Source organism: Amphiura filiformis, chromosome 14 (genome assembly GCF_039555335.1).
Source record: "Amphiura filiformis chromosome 14, Afil_fr2py, whole genome shotgun sequence".
Classification (NCBI taxonomy): Eukaryota; Metazoa; Echinodermata; class Ophiuroidea; order Amphilepidida; family Amphiuridae; genus Amphiura; species Amphiura filiformis.
Window position 1 is genome coordinate 47098138 of NC_092641.1, and position 18014 is coordinate 47116151.

Genomic DNA, 18014 nt, shown 5'->3' on the forward strand with positions numbered 1-18014 from the left:
AGAGGGAGGAGGACTTCCAACATAAAATCTTTTAAGTCTTTGTTATTTTTGAATTTTTTTTATTTCGGGGACACATTTGGTGTGGACGAGATAGCATGGGCCGAGTTTTGACTTGAACAGAGGGAGGGAGGACTTCCAACATAAAATCTTTTAAGTATTTGTTATTTTGAATTTTTTATTTCGGGGACAAATTTGGTGTGGACGAGATAGCATGGGCCGACTTTTGACTTGAACAGAGGGAGGGAGGACATTAAACATAAAATCTTTTAAGTATTTGTTACTTTTGAATTTTTTTATTTCGGGGACAAATTTGGTGTGGACGAGATAGCATGGGCCGAGTCTTGACTTGAACAGAGGGAGGGAGGACATTAAACATAAAATCTTTCAAGTATTTGTCATTTCTGATCATTTTAATTTTTTTGTTACGTTATGCGACAAGCAGCCAAAAAGTTGTCCCTTTTCCTTAGTGCCAAACGGTTTTGAACGCATAACGTAACAATTTGTTATGTTATGCGATTTTGTTACGTTATGCGTCGTTACAAACGTGTATGGGCCGCATTAGTCTTCGTTCGTTCAATACCACAATGAATGTTAGAAACCGGGGGGGTCACTTAAATCAAGAAGTGGCGGGTGTATTACCGGCGTCGGAAAATATACCTATCGGTATCAGTGGCGTAGCGACGGGGGGGGTAGAGTAGGGCAGGTGCGCCGAATTGACACATTCAGCATCGATTATGCGCCCTTCCTACGGATGAAAGTACACATTTTTGCATAAAATCATTTGAAAGATCAATTTAAGACCGATATTCATCTTCATTATAACAAAATTAATGAGTGGTAGGTTCTATTTGTGCAAATTCTCACGCGATCCGCGCGCACTTGTTTCAACGGTATTGGAGGAGGGGCGCCATTATGCATCCTTATCCCTGGGCGCCACAAGAAATATTTACGACTTACCAATCTGGAGTTATTAGTGAAAAGGTCGAAAGTCAGTATTTGGGCTCCACATTGGTAAAAACAGAAAATATCCTCCGATTGTGATGAACATTTTCTCAAATTTTTTGTCGTGTTATAACAATAAAAAAAAGAAATAAGAGAGATTATAGTTTGCACTATTTTGTTACCCAGGTAACACAGCGAAATGGTTCAGTATACCCATTCCCTATTGATTGTGACATATTTTGCTGTGTTTCGTTGACAAAATGTCCTACATAGTACAAACTATTCTTTTTTTGGATTGCTATAACAAATAAGGCAGACACTTTGAGACCATTTTTATCAACATTGGGGTGATATTTTCTGTTTTGACTCGTGTGGACCCGAAATGTTGACCTTCAACCTTTTCGCTAATAACTCCAGACTGGTAAGTCGTAGATCTGTCAAACGATATTTTCTGAATCCTTATTAATAATAATGGAGGGTTCTTAGTAGGCGCGCAATCTTCAAAAGAACTCAAGGCGCACAAACAATAAAGACAAACAAGTTACATATGTGAATCCGGAAAAGCACGAAGAAAAAGATGAGTTTTACGTTGCTTTTTGAACTGACGTAAGCGAATGTGTGTTACGGAGGCTGTTTGGAAGCGAGTTCCAAACAGCCGGGGCAGCGAAATGAAAGGAGCGTTCACCAGCCGATTTTAGATTTACATGGGGAGATTTCAATAATCTTTCAGTAGAAGATCGAAGTGATCGAGCTGGTTTGTACGTGCAGAGCGTAGCAGACAGATAAGTTGGTAAAGTATCTTCAAAGTGCCGAAAAGCAAAAACAGCTAACTTATACTGAATCCGAAATTCTAATGGCAGCCAGTGAAGCTCATATATGACGGGGGTGATATGCTCATACTTCCTTTTCTTCATGATTAAACGGGCCGCGCAATTTTGTATTCTTTGAAGTCCAGAGGAATTCAATTTTCAATATCTCGAAATGCCCGAAGGTACTGGGCACCTGTCAAATTCTTTGTCTGAACTATCTTTTAAAGTTTAATTTTAATGACTTTAGCGTTAAGAAGTTTCTGAAAAGTCGCAACATTATGCGATTCCGCGTTTTACCTAAAGGATATCGAGACATTCTGCAATAAAGATTATAAATCCTGTTATGACTTTTAAATTGGGGAATTAGTCATGGGAAAGATGAGCGAGGTACCAGATTTGGAGTCCCAAGGGATGAAGGAATGAACGGGAACGGGAATGACTATCTCGAAATAAACAAGATGAAACAGAAATTAAGTATTAGAATTTATTAGGAATTTACATGATCAGTTATAATGTATGTATTAATATAAAATCTTACCAGAGTTACATCGCATAAGTATAATTGAATATGATTCACGTGCAAGACATGATGACATTATAATCGTCATCATGTTACCAGTCTAACTATTCATCATGAACCACCAAGTTGAGTAGGTCTGCATCAGTCGCAGGGCTAGCAAGGAGTGAAGATTTTATTAACGGAGAAACAAATCCTTGCTTCACTCAGTGCAGTTGATGCACAGACTCGGATATAAAAACGTTCACTTGATGAATGGTTATGCTTTCTGCACTATGATCAATAATCAATTATTGACTGAATTATCGTCACAACAATCCTTAATAAAGTTGACCAAAATATATCAATTTATGCAGTATAACATGAACACAAATTACTATCTTTGTGGCATAAGCTTAGAGAATAAACGATAGGAACATGTTAATTCTAACTCGGAGCCTAATCCTAATGATAACCCTAACCTAATCCTAACCTAAAATGCCATAAACTTACCTTTAACCCTATCGGACTAAGGACCATTAGGACTAATGCCATTGTAATGGGCTGTTCATAACAATACAACCTAGCAAACACAAATGGTTTTAAAACGCTGTCGTGTTATAAACGTGCCTTGGTTCTGGTCAAAACGTTTTGAAAACTATTTAAATGTTGGGTTAATAAATGTCATGAAAACGTTTTTAAACGTTTTATATGAAAATAATGATACAACAATATTTTAAAGATATTGTCATTGTCAAACAGTTTTGAAAAATATTTTGTCAACAAATAACAATATTTAAGTATGTTTCGCAGCCTGTTCTACAAAAATATTTTTGAATGTTTAAGGTTAAGGTTCTACAGAGAACCATTTTCTTGGCTAAAGAACATTGTTTTGGTTCTCCATGAGGTTCTTGTAGAGCCTGAAGATTGAGGAACCTTTAAGGAACCCTTAATAATAAAGAACCCTTCAAGGGTTCTCAAACAGAAAAAGTTGTTCTTTAGCCAAGAAAAATATTTTCAGAACCAAAAAAGGTTAACATTCCTTTTAACTTTTGTTAACTTTGCGATGAGTCCCTGAATTAATGAATTAGAAGGCTTATTTAAATCTTTAAGGTTCTTTAAAGAACTAGCTAAGGTTCTTTAAATAACTAGTTCGGTTCTTTATAGAACCTCAGGGTGCTATATACGTGACGAAAAAGTTCCAAGTTGCCCTTTTTTCTAAGAGTGTAATGCAATACTAGTAACTGACTTATTTAGTTGTCATTACAAAACGCATCACAATTCTATATGATTCACAACTGATACATTTAAAGCTGCATTTGTGATGTAAAATAATTTTGATTTTTGGAAATTCGCGATATATACAAATTTTATGGTAGATTATTAAAAATTAAATTTTTTTTAAATTTTAACAGTCCTTGAAATAAACTTATATAAATCTAAAGCCCCATATAAAAATAACAGATGTGAAAATAGGAGTATAAACTGACCAGTAGATACCAGTTGTAGTCCAACGAATTCATGGCATATTAGATCATGCCTTGGGGAAAGTTGGCCCATATTTGCAAGACTATTCTTGCCTTCAAGGTGAAACAAACCTACTCATGTTACCCTCTGGCCATGGGCTGGCCTGGTGTCAGATCTTACCCAGGGAAAGATGACATTCCAATATTGGCCTTTAAAGTGTATGTAGCTGGGAGGAAAAGCCGACCCTAAGACTTTTGGGAAACTTTATGTATATCATCAATACAAAAGGTCAAAATTTTCATATAATAGTCGGGTTTTCATCCCAGTTACATACACTTTAAGTACGTAGCATTAGAATTATTAAGTCTACTTAGTCAAATGTCAAAAATGTCAAATTTAAACTATTTGAATCTTGTTTTCAGAATACAATTTGGTGTGTCTGATCTCAGGTCCCACTAAAATACTGTGCAAAGGTGGGTGACCGAGCCCTTAATTGAAATCGAGGTTATTATACCTCGCGCTAAACATAATCATTAGGTAGAGTGTCGGGGTGTGCCAATTTTACGGCACGCTCCGACACTCTACTTGGGCAAGCTTGGGCAAGCGTTAAATATTACATACATACATACATACATACATAAAGGTGATTTAAGGCGCTTATGCAAAAAATTGATCTAAACGCACAAAACTACAATACCAACAACAAACAATAACCAGCCAGTGGAAAACAAGAAAAGTCAATGTAAAGACAAAATGAAAATTACTAAAAATTGTACAAGTGAGTTTTCAGCAGCTTTTTGAATTGTGTGAGAGAAGAAGCTTCCCGTATGTTCCGTGGCAGGTTGTTCCAGATGGACGGTCCAGCAGCTGTAAATGACTTATCACCACAGGTTAACTTGCACATGGGAATGTTTAGGTGAGTTCTGTCCAGGGCAGATCTTGTAACAGGGCCACTGGAAGGTGTTGACTTAAGACTAATTGAATCGATGAGGTATCGCGGAGCAGAGTCAGTCAGGCACTTATAAATCAGAAGACAGAGTTTGAATTGGATGCGGTTGCTTATCGGAAGCCAATGAAGATTGTTCATGAGAGGTTTTGGATCAGTACGTCTAGGAACGGAGAAAATTAGCTTAGATGCTTTGTGTTGAAGGGATTGAAGGCGGCGAAGATCTTGAGACTTGAGTCCATAGAGAAGGCTGTTACCATAGTCCAAACGCGAAAGTATAAGGGCCCGTACAACATGATGTTTAGTGTCCGTGTCCAAATGAATTGGAAACACAACCATCAATAAATACACGACTACTTCTACAATTAAGATATGTACGAACCCATTGCAATACATTACCAGACAAACCAATTCTATCCTGTAAACGTTTGAGCATGATACCGTGGTCGATGGTATCGAATGCCGCAGACAGATCTAATAGTGCAAGAAGGACAACTCCTCTGTCTACGGCATTCAACACATCACTTTTCACCTTTAAGAGAGCGGTTTCTGTACTTGTGTTGGTTTTGTAAGCCGATTGATAGATTTCACCTAAAAGGCGTTTTGTGACACGCCAAGCCCGATAACGCACCCGATTGATAGATTTCACCTATTAAGGCCGCACACATCGTAAATGTTTGATTCAGTCACTTGTTTCGTAATTTAGGTTAAGTTACTTTTGGATGTTCTTTGTTTTCTGCCATCCGAGTCTTCAGTTACAATTTGGTGACGTAAAATGATTCCAGTAGATATCCGTATTTGATAAGACGTTTTTGTGACACGTCAAGCCCGATAACGCACTCATCATTCGTGGCCGCCATGCTACTGTAGGAATTCCACTCGCAAAGTTTTGTGCCATATTATTCGAGTCTAGTTACAATCTGGTGACTTAAAATGATTCTAGTAGATATTCGTATTTTTAGAAGTCGTTCTTGTGACACGTCAAGCCCGATAACGCACCCATCATTCGTGACCGACATGCTACACTGCAAAAAATATTTTACTCAACATTGAGTAAAAAGGTCACTCGCAAAAAATTACTCAACATTGAGCTCATATAGGTCACAATTCAACAAATGAGTAAAAAAAAATCATTCGACATGAGCTCAATGTTGAGTAATTTTTTACCCAACTGTTGAGTTGTGACCTTTTTACTCAATGTTGAGTAAAATACTTTTTGCCGTGTACTGTAGGAATCAAACTCGCAAAGTTTTCCGAAATATTATTCGAGTCTTAGTTACAATCTTGTGACGAAAAATGATTCTAGTAGATATTCGTATTTTTAGAAGACGTTTTTGTGACACGTCAAGCCCGATAACGCACCCATCATTCGTGGCCGCCATGCTACTGTAAGAATCCCACTCGCAAAGTTTCCGAAATATTATTCGAGTCTAGTTACAATTTGGTGACGTAAAATGATTCCAGTAGATATCCGTATTTGATAAGACGTTTTTGTGACACGTCAAGCCCGATAACGCACCCATCATTTGTGGCCGCCATGCTACTGTAAGAATCCCCACGCGCAATAATGTCTCCTTTATACTTCGAAAACCCAGTACGGAGATCAAGAATCACTACTCTGCCTTTTTCTGAAACAAGAAGAAAGCCATCTGGAGTCGATGTTATGGCTAACTGTTGACCTTTCACCTCGGTTGGAAACTCCCGGATGAACAACCCATCGAAGTTGAACTCAATGACCTTTGCTTTTGAACTATGACATATGAATATATGATGCCTATCATCGGTGCAGATGCTGTCGTGACCTTCGATAATGAAGCTATTGGAGAGCGATATGCATTTGATCGGAGTGCCATCAGATTTGTACAGGAATAACCCGTTGAAATCGGGCGAAGCGTCTGCAATAACTACCGTATCGTCCCCCTCGTGACGACTGCACGCTAGACTAACCGGCCTTGCGTTATCTTTAGTGCACTTCCAATCTAACACCGCCTGTCCTTGTTCGTACACATGCACTCGCTTCCTTTCAGATACCAGCAGTAGAAGTCTTCCTTGCCGATCTACAGCAATACTGGAATTCTTGTGCATATTCACGGATATATAACTATAAGTGCCGTCCGTGTTATGTACATGTATGCTACCAACTTTCGTGTCGCTGAGGAAGATCAGCCCAGATGAAGATGTAGCTACGCTAGTTGGAGAGTTCTCCTTATCTTGTGGAATTGGTAAGATCATCCAGTTCTCTACATTTATAGGTACTGCTTTCCCATGAATAGACACTCCACAGATTTGAGCATCTACTTGATGTATACCAACTTTATGTGGAATGCAGTGGAATACGTGGACATGGTCGCTAGTGACATGATGAGCTTCGATCCTCAGATCCTTATTCTGCCTTAACGTAGTGACCTTGAGATGTAAAACCGTATGTGAAATTGGCACTGGTCTACCCAAGTGGTTTTTAGGTGTGACAGATATGATCCATCTCTGATTCACAACAGGTGTACCGAGTGTTATCTCTGTGTGTTCTTTAGATAAGTCAGAAACGTCAATGGAATACGGGCTGTCTGTAAGTGAATGACCATTGCTCTTGATATGCAGACTTAACGGTTCCGGATTTTGCGGTAAGTATTGGATTGCATACATATAGTCATCATTTTCGTCTTTTCTTACGCTGGTAGGTATTGCATAACCAGAAGAGCTTTGAATTTCTGCTTGGAGAGTTTTTACCTTTGCTAAATCTTCGCCGTGCTTGTCTTCCTCTTCAGGAAGAAGCGTAACATTAACGGTGTGAGGAAAACCAGCCACCGCAGGCAGCCATGTGACGCTGTCAGATATTTCCACTCGGTATAGACTGTTAGATTCTACATTCACTTCAAAAGGACTCCCCCGAACGGGTCTGTCAAACAAGCGAATATCTAAGGTATGAGTACCAAAGGTTACTGGCGTATAGGCAACGTCATATGAGCCATCTTTGTGGTCAATAATCTTGCATTCTTGACGAGACCCATCTGGCCCTGTCAACTGTGCTGTGAATGGATCCCCACCTGTTAAGTTCGTCTCGGGGTCAACACTACCCGCATACAACAATACGAACTCCGTTTCACCAGGAGTGAGATCTCCAGAAGGAAGACTAGATACGCGACACAGACTAGGTAAGGTGGATGTTGATTGGACGATTCCAAGCTGTGAAATGGCGTGTTTGAATTCCTGAAGAGCTGTCACGTGACTTTCTTGGAATGGGACGTAGGAGTTTTCAACTGGTTCTATTAGATCTGGGAGGTCGTTGGCCTTGTCGATGAGGTCGTTCAGTCGACTCGAAATCTGTAAGTGAAAAGGAAAACAAGCATTACTCAAATGGTGTTATAATAAAAATCGGGAAAAAATCGCGTCTGACGACCTAAGAATGGTTAGTTGTGGATATAAAGGAGGTATTCATCGGAGAAAAAGAATTGAAGAAAAATGCCGCTATCTTTTTGAAGGAAAGAGCAACTTTTCTAGGCATTATTGACATGATGCTTTGAGTAAAGATATATAGTTTTCAATAACCAAGACCTAACTTTTAAGAAGGTTTGTATGTTTGAAGGTGAAAAACTAACCATAGGGCACGCTGTTGTCCACTGCGTTCTGCAATTTCAGTAGCTACGACAAACCGTAAGCAAACAATTACTGAGATTGATTGACAGGTAAACGTGCCTGGCCCCAAGCAGCTAGGATTAAACTTAGGGAACGATGAAAGTGCCGCAGCAGCGGTAGTGTAGCCCATGCCATCGGTACCTATGGTACCACCATCATGATCATATTATAATGTGTAGTTAGGAAATACTCTTCACCTCTGTTGTCGGCACTTGGTATTCATGTGGGTACCGGTATTTGTGATTGGAAGGTAAAAAAGGCTAATTGTATGGAGGAAGTGGCGACTTGTTCCCCCAACACATCAGAGCAAATTATGGTGTAAACGCCGAGAAATATATGGGTACACCTGACCGGTCTGTGAGCTTTGCTCCGGTATGATCTTTTACTTTGACTCTAAAGGGGTTGGAGTTTATGATACGGATCCAAAGGGGTATGGTTAGATTTATATGTATGATTAGGAATATGTACGAGGAGAATTTGTTGTTAATGTCGATTTGATATCGTTGTTTTAATAACACAATTATATTATGCAGTTTCAAAAATCAATACCAGAATACAGAAACGACACAGGTCAATATTTGGCCAAATTGAGTTATGCGGCCCATACACGTTCAATTATTATATCAATATCAAAGACATTAGATACAAAATCAACCACTCTGTACTGTACACACGATCATTAACAGTGTACATTGGTAGATTTTATATCTTGGTTCTTTGATACTGCCCAATATAATTGACCGTGTTACGTGTATGGGCCGTGTATGGGCCGCATAAAGCATGGCAAAATGTGGCTTTCATAAACGGTCAAAAAAAAAAAGTAATTTCCCTGAAGACAGTTTGGTGTAATCCAGAAACTACTTGATAATTCTCTTGTTTAAAAGTTTTCTCCAGCATTACTTTGAAAATCAATATAACAGGGTTGTGTAGTGCTAGAAGAGCGGGTTGGCGCAGCAGTTGTTCCCTCGCCTTGCACCACTGGTGACCCGGGTTCAAGCCCCAGCCGTGACTGTATCTGCACTTGGATTATTCCGATTCATTCTCGCTCTCGCAGGTTTTCTCCGGGATCTCCAGTTTCTTCTTGCTTTCAAAATCGGTGATTAGTTGTTTGGTTATCAAACACTTCCTTATTTAATGTAATTTTGGGAGCTGCACAGATAATTGGTGGATGTTACAATCTAATTACGGATAGGGTTGCGGCGCGGCAGTTCGGCTGCACAATGATTAGTTGATGCTATACGATTGTGAGAAATTAGTACGCTTTGAGTTCTCCGAGATCTATATTATAAAAACCGCTATTTATTTAGTTTGCATTCCCATCCAATGATCCTAATCCTACCCATAATGACCGGGGTGTCACTGTCACATCCAATGTAAAGAGAGCTACAATTTTCCTTTGGTAATTCTGTTTTAAGAAGATTGTATATTAATTAAAATATTATTTGTTAAATACAACTTTGAGTGTTGAAGATTGAATATTTGGGGACCTTTTAAACTCCTGTGCAAGGGTTATGCAGTTCCTTATTTTGTGAAAGAATTTTTTCATATTGCAGTCGTGACAGTGACATTCCTATATAATACTAAATCTATACCGGTTCACATTTCGTCCTGATCGCGCAAGTGAACAATTATTTAATACAAAGAAATAAATGCCAGCGAACTTCAAGTTGGGTTGGATTTATTATAGTAGTACAGGGTGTCCCTGAAACAACCGCATTTGTCGGAAACTTAATTGTTTGGTTATTTTAACGCCACAACTAAACATAACTAAATAAGTGGTGTGACTGAGAAATAAATCAGCTATCACATAATTTTGACAATTGACCAAAACGTTCTTGAAATATAAGAATTTTATGAAACTCCCTCATTTTCAAACCTTTCCACGGATTCAAATATCAATCGATGATCTGTATTCGAAGTGCTAATCACTACGCATCATCAGCGCACGAGGCGTCTATTATAATTGTCATTGATAGATATTTGACTCCGTGGAACGGATTGAAAATGATGTAGTTTTGTAAAATTCTTGTATTTCAAAAACGGAGTGGTCAATTGTCAAAATTCAAAAAGTATGTGATAGCTAATATAAACATCTCAAAAGAGGTAACTAACTCCTCTTAAATAATGACCATTATTCAAAACCGGGTGATTGTATTACAAATCTGTAGAATGCGTTGGAAGCAGAATTTATTTATTTATTTTGATACCTCATTTGCAGCAATTGACTAAATATTGACGTCACAGCGTACAATTAAATCAATGTATCCCAAGATTTGAAAGTTGCAGTAAATTGTATTGATTTTGTATTCAGTGTGATGGAAGGAAATCTGTGTAATGATATCTGATTGTTTTTGTATAATAAAAAATTGCATGTAAGTGCAACCATCAAATCTGGACCTCACTACATTAAATTTACCGGTGTTTTATTGTTTTCTGGGCTATCGTATCAAATGAGGTGTCCAAATGCGCAGCTGCTTCCATCGCATTTTACAGATTTGTAATACAATAGCCCCTTTTTGAATAATGACCATTATTTAAGGGGGGTAAGTTACTCTTTTGGAGATGTTTATTTCTCAACCACACCGGTTATTTAGTTTGGTTTATGCGTTAAAGTATCACACTGAAAATTTCAGTTTCCGACGATACAGTTCTTTCTGGGACACCTTGTGTGTAAAAGTGCGTGAACTAGATTTTAATTCTATTTCGATTTACTTAAGTTTGAGTGACTTTTTACGGTTGAAGCAGTATAAATGCCTTACCACAACAAAGAGGCACACACGTTCCTGGCAAATTGCTTATTGTGCATGTCGTGGAAGGAACACACAATGGGCCCTATGGCCATTTTGTGGTAATATTTGGTCTCGTATACAAAACAAATAGTGGTAAATTGGTGTAAAATCCAACTGGATATCAATGTTTTCCAGTTTTCAGCTGGAATTTAACATAAATGAAACATGAAATGCCACCGGCATTAACTATATGTTTTAACTACTAATTTTTTACAATATTTTTGACAAATATGTTTTGCCAAATGAAACATGGCTAAATATGTTTTGTCAAATGAAACACAGCTAAATCCTAATACTTAAGGGCTCGGATAGTGACGTGTTCACGTAATTGTTTGTGCGAACTGAGAGCACATTAGACATAATTATCGAATTGCATTTTAAGGACCAATTGAAAATTCTGACCTTTCACATTGAAGATATATTCCTCAAAAGAACACATTTTTTCAGGTTTAAGGAAAAAATCTATATCTTTACAAGGAATATTTAAAATTCTACAGTATTTTGTTGAAATAAGACTGGAATCACCTGACCAGATATAAATAATCAGACTTTTTTACGAATCAATGAACAACATGAATACAGTGAAAATCAAGCAATGCCAATACCATGTATATGCTATGCAGATCAATATCAATAGACAACAGTGATCATATATATACATTAATTGACCTTGCTTCAGAATCATTTGAACCCAATAATCAGCAACATTGTCAAATGATGGTCTACGTGTATATTTTGAACAAAACCCACGCAAAATATGTCATATTGAATACAGTTTCATCGAGTCATTTCTTTTTAAAACTGGGAAAGAGGAACTGATTTTTTAAATAAATTCTTCATTTAATTAGGCGTAATACGGTGAGTCATTTACCAGGCTACTACAAGGTGTCTTTGAAATAATTGCATCGTCGGAAACTTAGCTGTTTGGGTATTTAACGCCACAACGAAACATAACTGGCATGATTGAGACAAAAATCAGCTATAACATACTTTTAAAATTTTGACAATTGACCACATCGTTCTTGAAATATAAGAATTTTACGAAACTCCGCCATTTTCAGACCTTCCCAAGGATTCAAATATCTATCGATGACATGTTGTTAATATAAATATTTGACTCCGTGGAACGGATTGAAAACGAATCTGTCAAATGTCAAAATTCAAAACGTATGTGATAGCTGATATATTCCTCAACCACATCGATTATTCAGTTATGCTTGGTTTATGCTTTAAAATACCCCCTCCCAAAAAAATCAGATCCCGGAGATACAGTTCTTTCAGGAACACCATGTATTTGATAACGCTAAGTAATACTAATAAGCAAAAAGGACCAAAAGACAACTAATTTAACGGAATAATTGCACACGAAGCGCAAGAAAATGCCCAATATCAGCCCCAAATCAAGGTGAAATGTTGTCTTTACCAGGCATATTTTCAATTTTACACAATATTAACCCCAATTTAAGATGTTTACCGGCCTAGAATGAAGATCAACAGGGTAAGAACGGCTTAGGCCCCACCAGATAGGCTACGCTAGTGATTGTTCAACAAGTTATTTAGGATTGTAGCATCATTAGTTCATTAAAATAATTGGGCATGGGTGAAACACTTATTATACTTTGGGACGTTTCAAGAGCAAGCATGTTTACTCTTTAATTTAGCCAGATGATGTACCGCTCCGCCAGAGTTGCCGGTAGTCAGCGTATGCTAATCCTGAGTGAATTAGTACATCATCCGGCTAATGCAAAGAGCAAACATACTAACCAATGAATCCTCTCAAAGTACGACATACACTTTGGACCACAATGGCCTCATCTCAATGGCATAGTTTAATAACTTCAATTAAACAATCATAGTGAAAAATTTGACCTCAAGTTGCAGTGTATGACTTGTCATACCCAAATTTTCAAAGGTCATTCAATGAATGTACAAATGTATTGGGGTTAAAGAACTGTGCCCTGATAGATGAACATGTTGTGGATCCTGGTGATACACTAGACTTGTTTTGAAGATGTTTTCCTGTCAATTTCCAGACCTTTATATCGGGTCATCGAGACGGCAAATTCCCAAATTAAATACTACGTCACTGAAAATAGGAAACAAATTCATCAGCAAATTGCTGACTTTCTAGAAACATGAAATGAATGAATAATATTTTTTTAAAGAATGCGCACAAACTACAGATGCTCAAAATGAACATTAAAAGTATAACAATATTCTCGAGAAAAGTTTTTGGTACAACCTTGGTGTACCAAACGCCTTTTTCATTCCCCCTATGTCATGTATGTTGAGGTTCAAGACTATTTTTGCCTATCCAATGTTTTTACCAACCCCTAACCAAAGTATTTCAAACACACTCTTATCATCTTAATTTCAGCAGGAGAACATTTTTGTTGACATAATTTACTAATTCTGCCTTTTTAGATATTTTGTCTTCAGTTCGATTTGCTGAAGGTAAAGGAAAGGAACGATAATATCTTGTTTTTAGCCTCTATATATGACCTAACTTACTAATTCTCCCTTTTAAGACATAATATGCAAAAAATACCGTCTCCAATTCGTTTTGCTGAAGGTAAAGGAAAGGAACGATAAGATCTTGTTTTTAGCCTCTATATATGACCTAACTTACTAATTCTCCCTTTTAAGACATAATATGCAAAAAATACCGTCTCCAATTCGTTTTGCTGAAGGTAAAGGAAAGGAACGATAAGATCTTGTTTTTAGCCTCTATGTATCTATGTATGTTATATAAGATGGTTTATGTGGTCTGAAATAGTCGATAAGAAGATCAAAATCAATGCTGAGTGAATGCCAAGGGAAAGAGGATTAAACCTGACTCGATAGCCAATGCGCTAATATCAAAGATAAAGTAGCCAACACAGTTTTGTTTTTAATATCACCCGTCCTTTTAACCACTTTTATGTGATGCGAGTATTTCGACTGCTCAGTGCCAGAAGTGGGTAAGTGCAATAGCTGCCCTGTGAACATTTAGCAATTTACACACTGTACTCATGGCAGCTATTGCACTTACCCACTTCTGGCACTGAGCAGTCAATTTATGAAGAATAACGTCAAACCACTCATTAGGATCTCATCAAGCATACTCATCCGTCACTACGCAGTCCTTTAATTTTCATAGGATTCTACATGCACAGAATGACCTTTTAGTATGTCGGGTACAACAACTCATACTGTACAACTTGAGGTCATCAGATATTACTTTGCCATCAGATATGAGATTAACTTGGCCCATATTGTCTCACCTGTGTTTTAGCTGCTAATAATTGTATCGGATTGGCAACCTTGCAGGCTTGCTCAGCAAACTCACACGCACTCTCATACTCAGTATGCCTCGATTCCACTTCATGCTTCTGCTTCTGTAACCGCTTCGTCTTCTTCAGGCACAACTCCCTTAACAGCGTCTTAGCATGCTCACACTGGACTTTGACCATCTTTTCCAACTCATCAACCAAAGTCTGGATTTCGTCTTCCCGACTGCTAAACAACATATTCAATTCATTGATAGTAGCATCGATGCTTGTCAAGAGTTCATTTAAAGGTTCTTGTTTTTCACGACCACGTTCAGCTAATACACGAAGCTCGCGTTTGGTATCAACCATAGCAACCTTTAAGTCAATCTTCGGATGCCCGTCATGAGTAGTCAAAGCGCAACACGTATTACACAATGCTCTCTGACAGGTCGTGCAATACACTGTCACATCCTGATCTGCGTGAATACTACAGCGGCTTTTAGCTAACACTCGTCCACGTAACTCTGATAAGTTCTGAATGTGATGTCCTTTCATGTGTCTGAAATTCTTATGGTATTCAATACACGTCTGACAAACGTGACCTGCACATTCTTCGCAATATGCCACCGCTTGGTTGGCTTCCTCTGGTACAGGGCAGCAAGAACATTTGACAACTTCATCGGTACTTGTAGAGGTATCCTCATCATATGAGAACACCTCTTCCGTCGAAGGTTCTCGTATAAGACTTTGATAGTTCTTCAGGTCTTCCACCATGTAATGGTTTGGAAAGCCGTCTTCGGGTAACGCCCATCGTCGCTTACAGTACGGGCATCGTACGTGTAAATCTTGAAGTAGTTTGTCCAAACACGCATTACAAAATGTGTGCATGCATGTTAAAACTTTAGCCACTCTATCCGTTTCATTGTAGAGTTCTTCGCACAATTTGCAAGTCAGAAAATCATTGACAAATGATTTTAAACTTGGTCTATCACGCTGTCGTGTGGGTGAAGCTTCAGCCATTTTGAACTATGATTTTGTGGTACTATACTACGAGGAACAAGATATAGTACATGACCTTTGACTCAGTATTTCCGTGCTTGAGTAATTCTTTATTTCAGTGTAGTTTTGGTAACACATACGGTTGCTATAGCAAGGTCAAGTTGATCGTCAATTGTGGTATAAATTAGATTATAATTGAAATATTAGTTATTATTAAATAAATTTATATGTTGATCAATAATTGTTTACAAGAACATAAAAAAGTATGATTCAATCTCTATAGAAAACACAAGGTTTAGAAGACACCACGTTTAAGTGTTAAACACAAGTGGGAGAATAAGCGAGAAAATACTGTTCTGTTCAACACACCAAAAAAAAAAACACCAAAAAAACCCCCAAAACAAACTGACACGACGTTTGACTATGCTGGCAAAAGGGCAGGTTGGAAAAGGTCCTTTTTTGCTGGTAGCAAAAGGGCAGGTGGAATCAATGAAGTACTGTTTTCTGAGCGCTGATTGGCGCAAGCCACATTCAGGGGTGTGGTGGAAATGGATTGGTTCTTGGATTTGATGCTTATACTAAAACAAAAGACTTGTAATGACAGGGAAACAATTTTATGTGATGTGAATATCTTTCATATTTACAGTAAAATTTAAAATATTGATGAGGTAAAACGAACAGGGGCACACTTCCAATTGAGGAGATGTGGTGAAGGAAACACATGTGATGTGATCAAGCAAAATCACGGAAATATTGATTTTGAGATATAGCTAGACAAAGGATTTCCCCATGTTTCCTATTGTCAACTGCTTATAAGTTTTGTACTGGCTTTCCAAATTCACATACTGCAGTTACTGTCCGTTTTCCTATACACAATACACAGTGCTCTTTCCCATTGACGCGTGACCTTTACAAATAGCCCTACGTTAACAGTATGGGGATATGACTAGTTAACGTCGCTGTGTGAAAAATAACCGGCCAATATTAAAAAGTACTCTTCTAAAGTTCTAGAAAATATAGTTTTTAACATGTCCTAAATTTTAGCTAATTTAGATGTTTGGAAATATTCGTACTTTGGTGTTTTAGTTAATGTTATAGGTAATAGTACATTGCCCAGTTAACGTCGCTGTGTGAAAAATAACCGGCCAATATTAAAAGTACTCTTCTAAAATTCTAGACAATATAGTTTTGTAACATGTCCTAAATTTTTAGCTAATTTAGGTGTTTGGAGAGGGTCGTACTTTTGTGTTTTAGGAAGGACATGTAAAACGACAGATAACACCAAAAATATGAAGAAATTATTTCCAAACCGTGTTAAGTCAAAAACATTATGTTGCTCATTTTCAAGAATGCTGGTTTACAAAAAGCACGCCATTGTCTGATTTCGTGAACAAAGCCACACATAACATTGTTTCCTTTCGTTTCCTTTATAATCGGTTACCCAACTGAAGCTATGAATACCAGCTTTATTGCGATATCGCACATGAAAACAGTCACTTGTGCACAACCAGAGAAGATCCGATTTAATCAGTTGAGCTGTTTCAATGAGTGTTATCTTGGTTTAATAGCTTTTAATGGGGTTAAGTCCTGCAAAGGTCGAGATGAATTCTACTGTAGACATGACTGCATCATGAGTGGCGTTTTTGCAAAATGTAGCTTTGCAAGTGCTTCTATACTATTAAAGAGGAACTTGCCGATAATCGATACTGATCGATACTTTGCAAATAATTATTTGGATCAACCAATGGTGGACTCGCTAACGCGTTGCTTCGTTGCTACGGACAAGCTTTAATACGCGTACATACTATACGCGCATGTTCAAGAAGAAGAAAGAAGGAAAAAGATAAAAGATAAAGAAAAAATACGTAAAAAGGGGAAGGAATGCGGGCAGGAAAGAGGGAAAGAAAGAAAGAAAGAGAAACAACGGGAGAGCAAGAAAGAGAAAGGGAGAGAGAAACGAAAAGAAAGAAAGGGAAAAAAAAAGAGAGAGAAAGAAAGAAAGTGAACAAGCAAGAAAAAGAGAGAAATGGAACGCAGGAAAGAGAGAGAGAGAAACTGAATAGGTCTGTCACACTACACCGAATAGGTCTTCCGTACAAGAAACGGATGGTATTTTAGTAAATCCGTTGTTGTTCGTCAATGATCGTTTTATGTTCTTTTTATGTCCTGCTATCATCCGCCAAATGCGTTTCGTGTTAGGTGATGTTCGTTAAGTCCGTCGGCAAGTTTGTGCATGCACAAAACTTGAAACGGAGTGTACCGAATACATTATTCACATGTTCGGTATTTATCCGATGTGTGTTCGTATGGTGCTGCATATTGCCGGAGTTTGTTCGCTCTCCTTTCGTTCATGTTCGTTCTTTGTTCGTTGCACTCGGCCCGTGTTCGTTGCAAACACGTTCCTGTGAGGCCTTCACCCCCAAATATTCGGTGTGATGTACGTTGACCCAGTCCGTCTTAGTGTCACACTACACCGGATCGGTCTTCCGTACAAGAAACGGACGGTATTTTAGCAAATCCGTTAGTGTTCGTCAATGTTCGTTTTATGTTCTTCATATGTCCTGCTATTATCCGCCAAATGCGTTTCGTGTTAAGTGATGTTTTTTGTCCGTCGACACTCCGTTTCAAGTTTTGTGCATGCACAAAACTTGAAACGGAGTGTGCCGGATACACATGTTCGGA

At 38.0% G+C, this 18014-nt stretch overlaps 1 protein-coding gene across 1 annotated transcript; it reads right to left on the reverse strand.

Annotated features, from left to right (window-relative positions):
- Window positions 1–2045: 2045 nt before the first annotated feature.
- Window positions 2046–15361, reverse strand: LOC140170205 (uncharacterized). Its single transcript, XM_072193541.1, has 2 exons — window positions 14346–15361; window positions 2046–7981 (listed from the first exon to the last, which is right to left on the reverse strand). Exons 1-2 carry the CDS (start codon window positions 15351–15353, stop codon window positions 6095–6097), a joined length of 2895 nt encoding a protein of 964 aa, XP_072049642.1. The 5' UTR covers window positions 15354–15361; the 3' UTR covers window positions 2046–6094.
- Between the last annotated feature and the right edge of the window lie 2653 nt (window positions 15362–18014).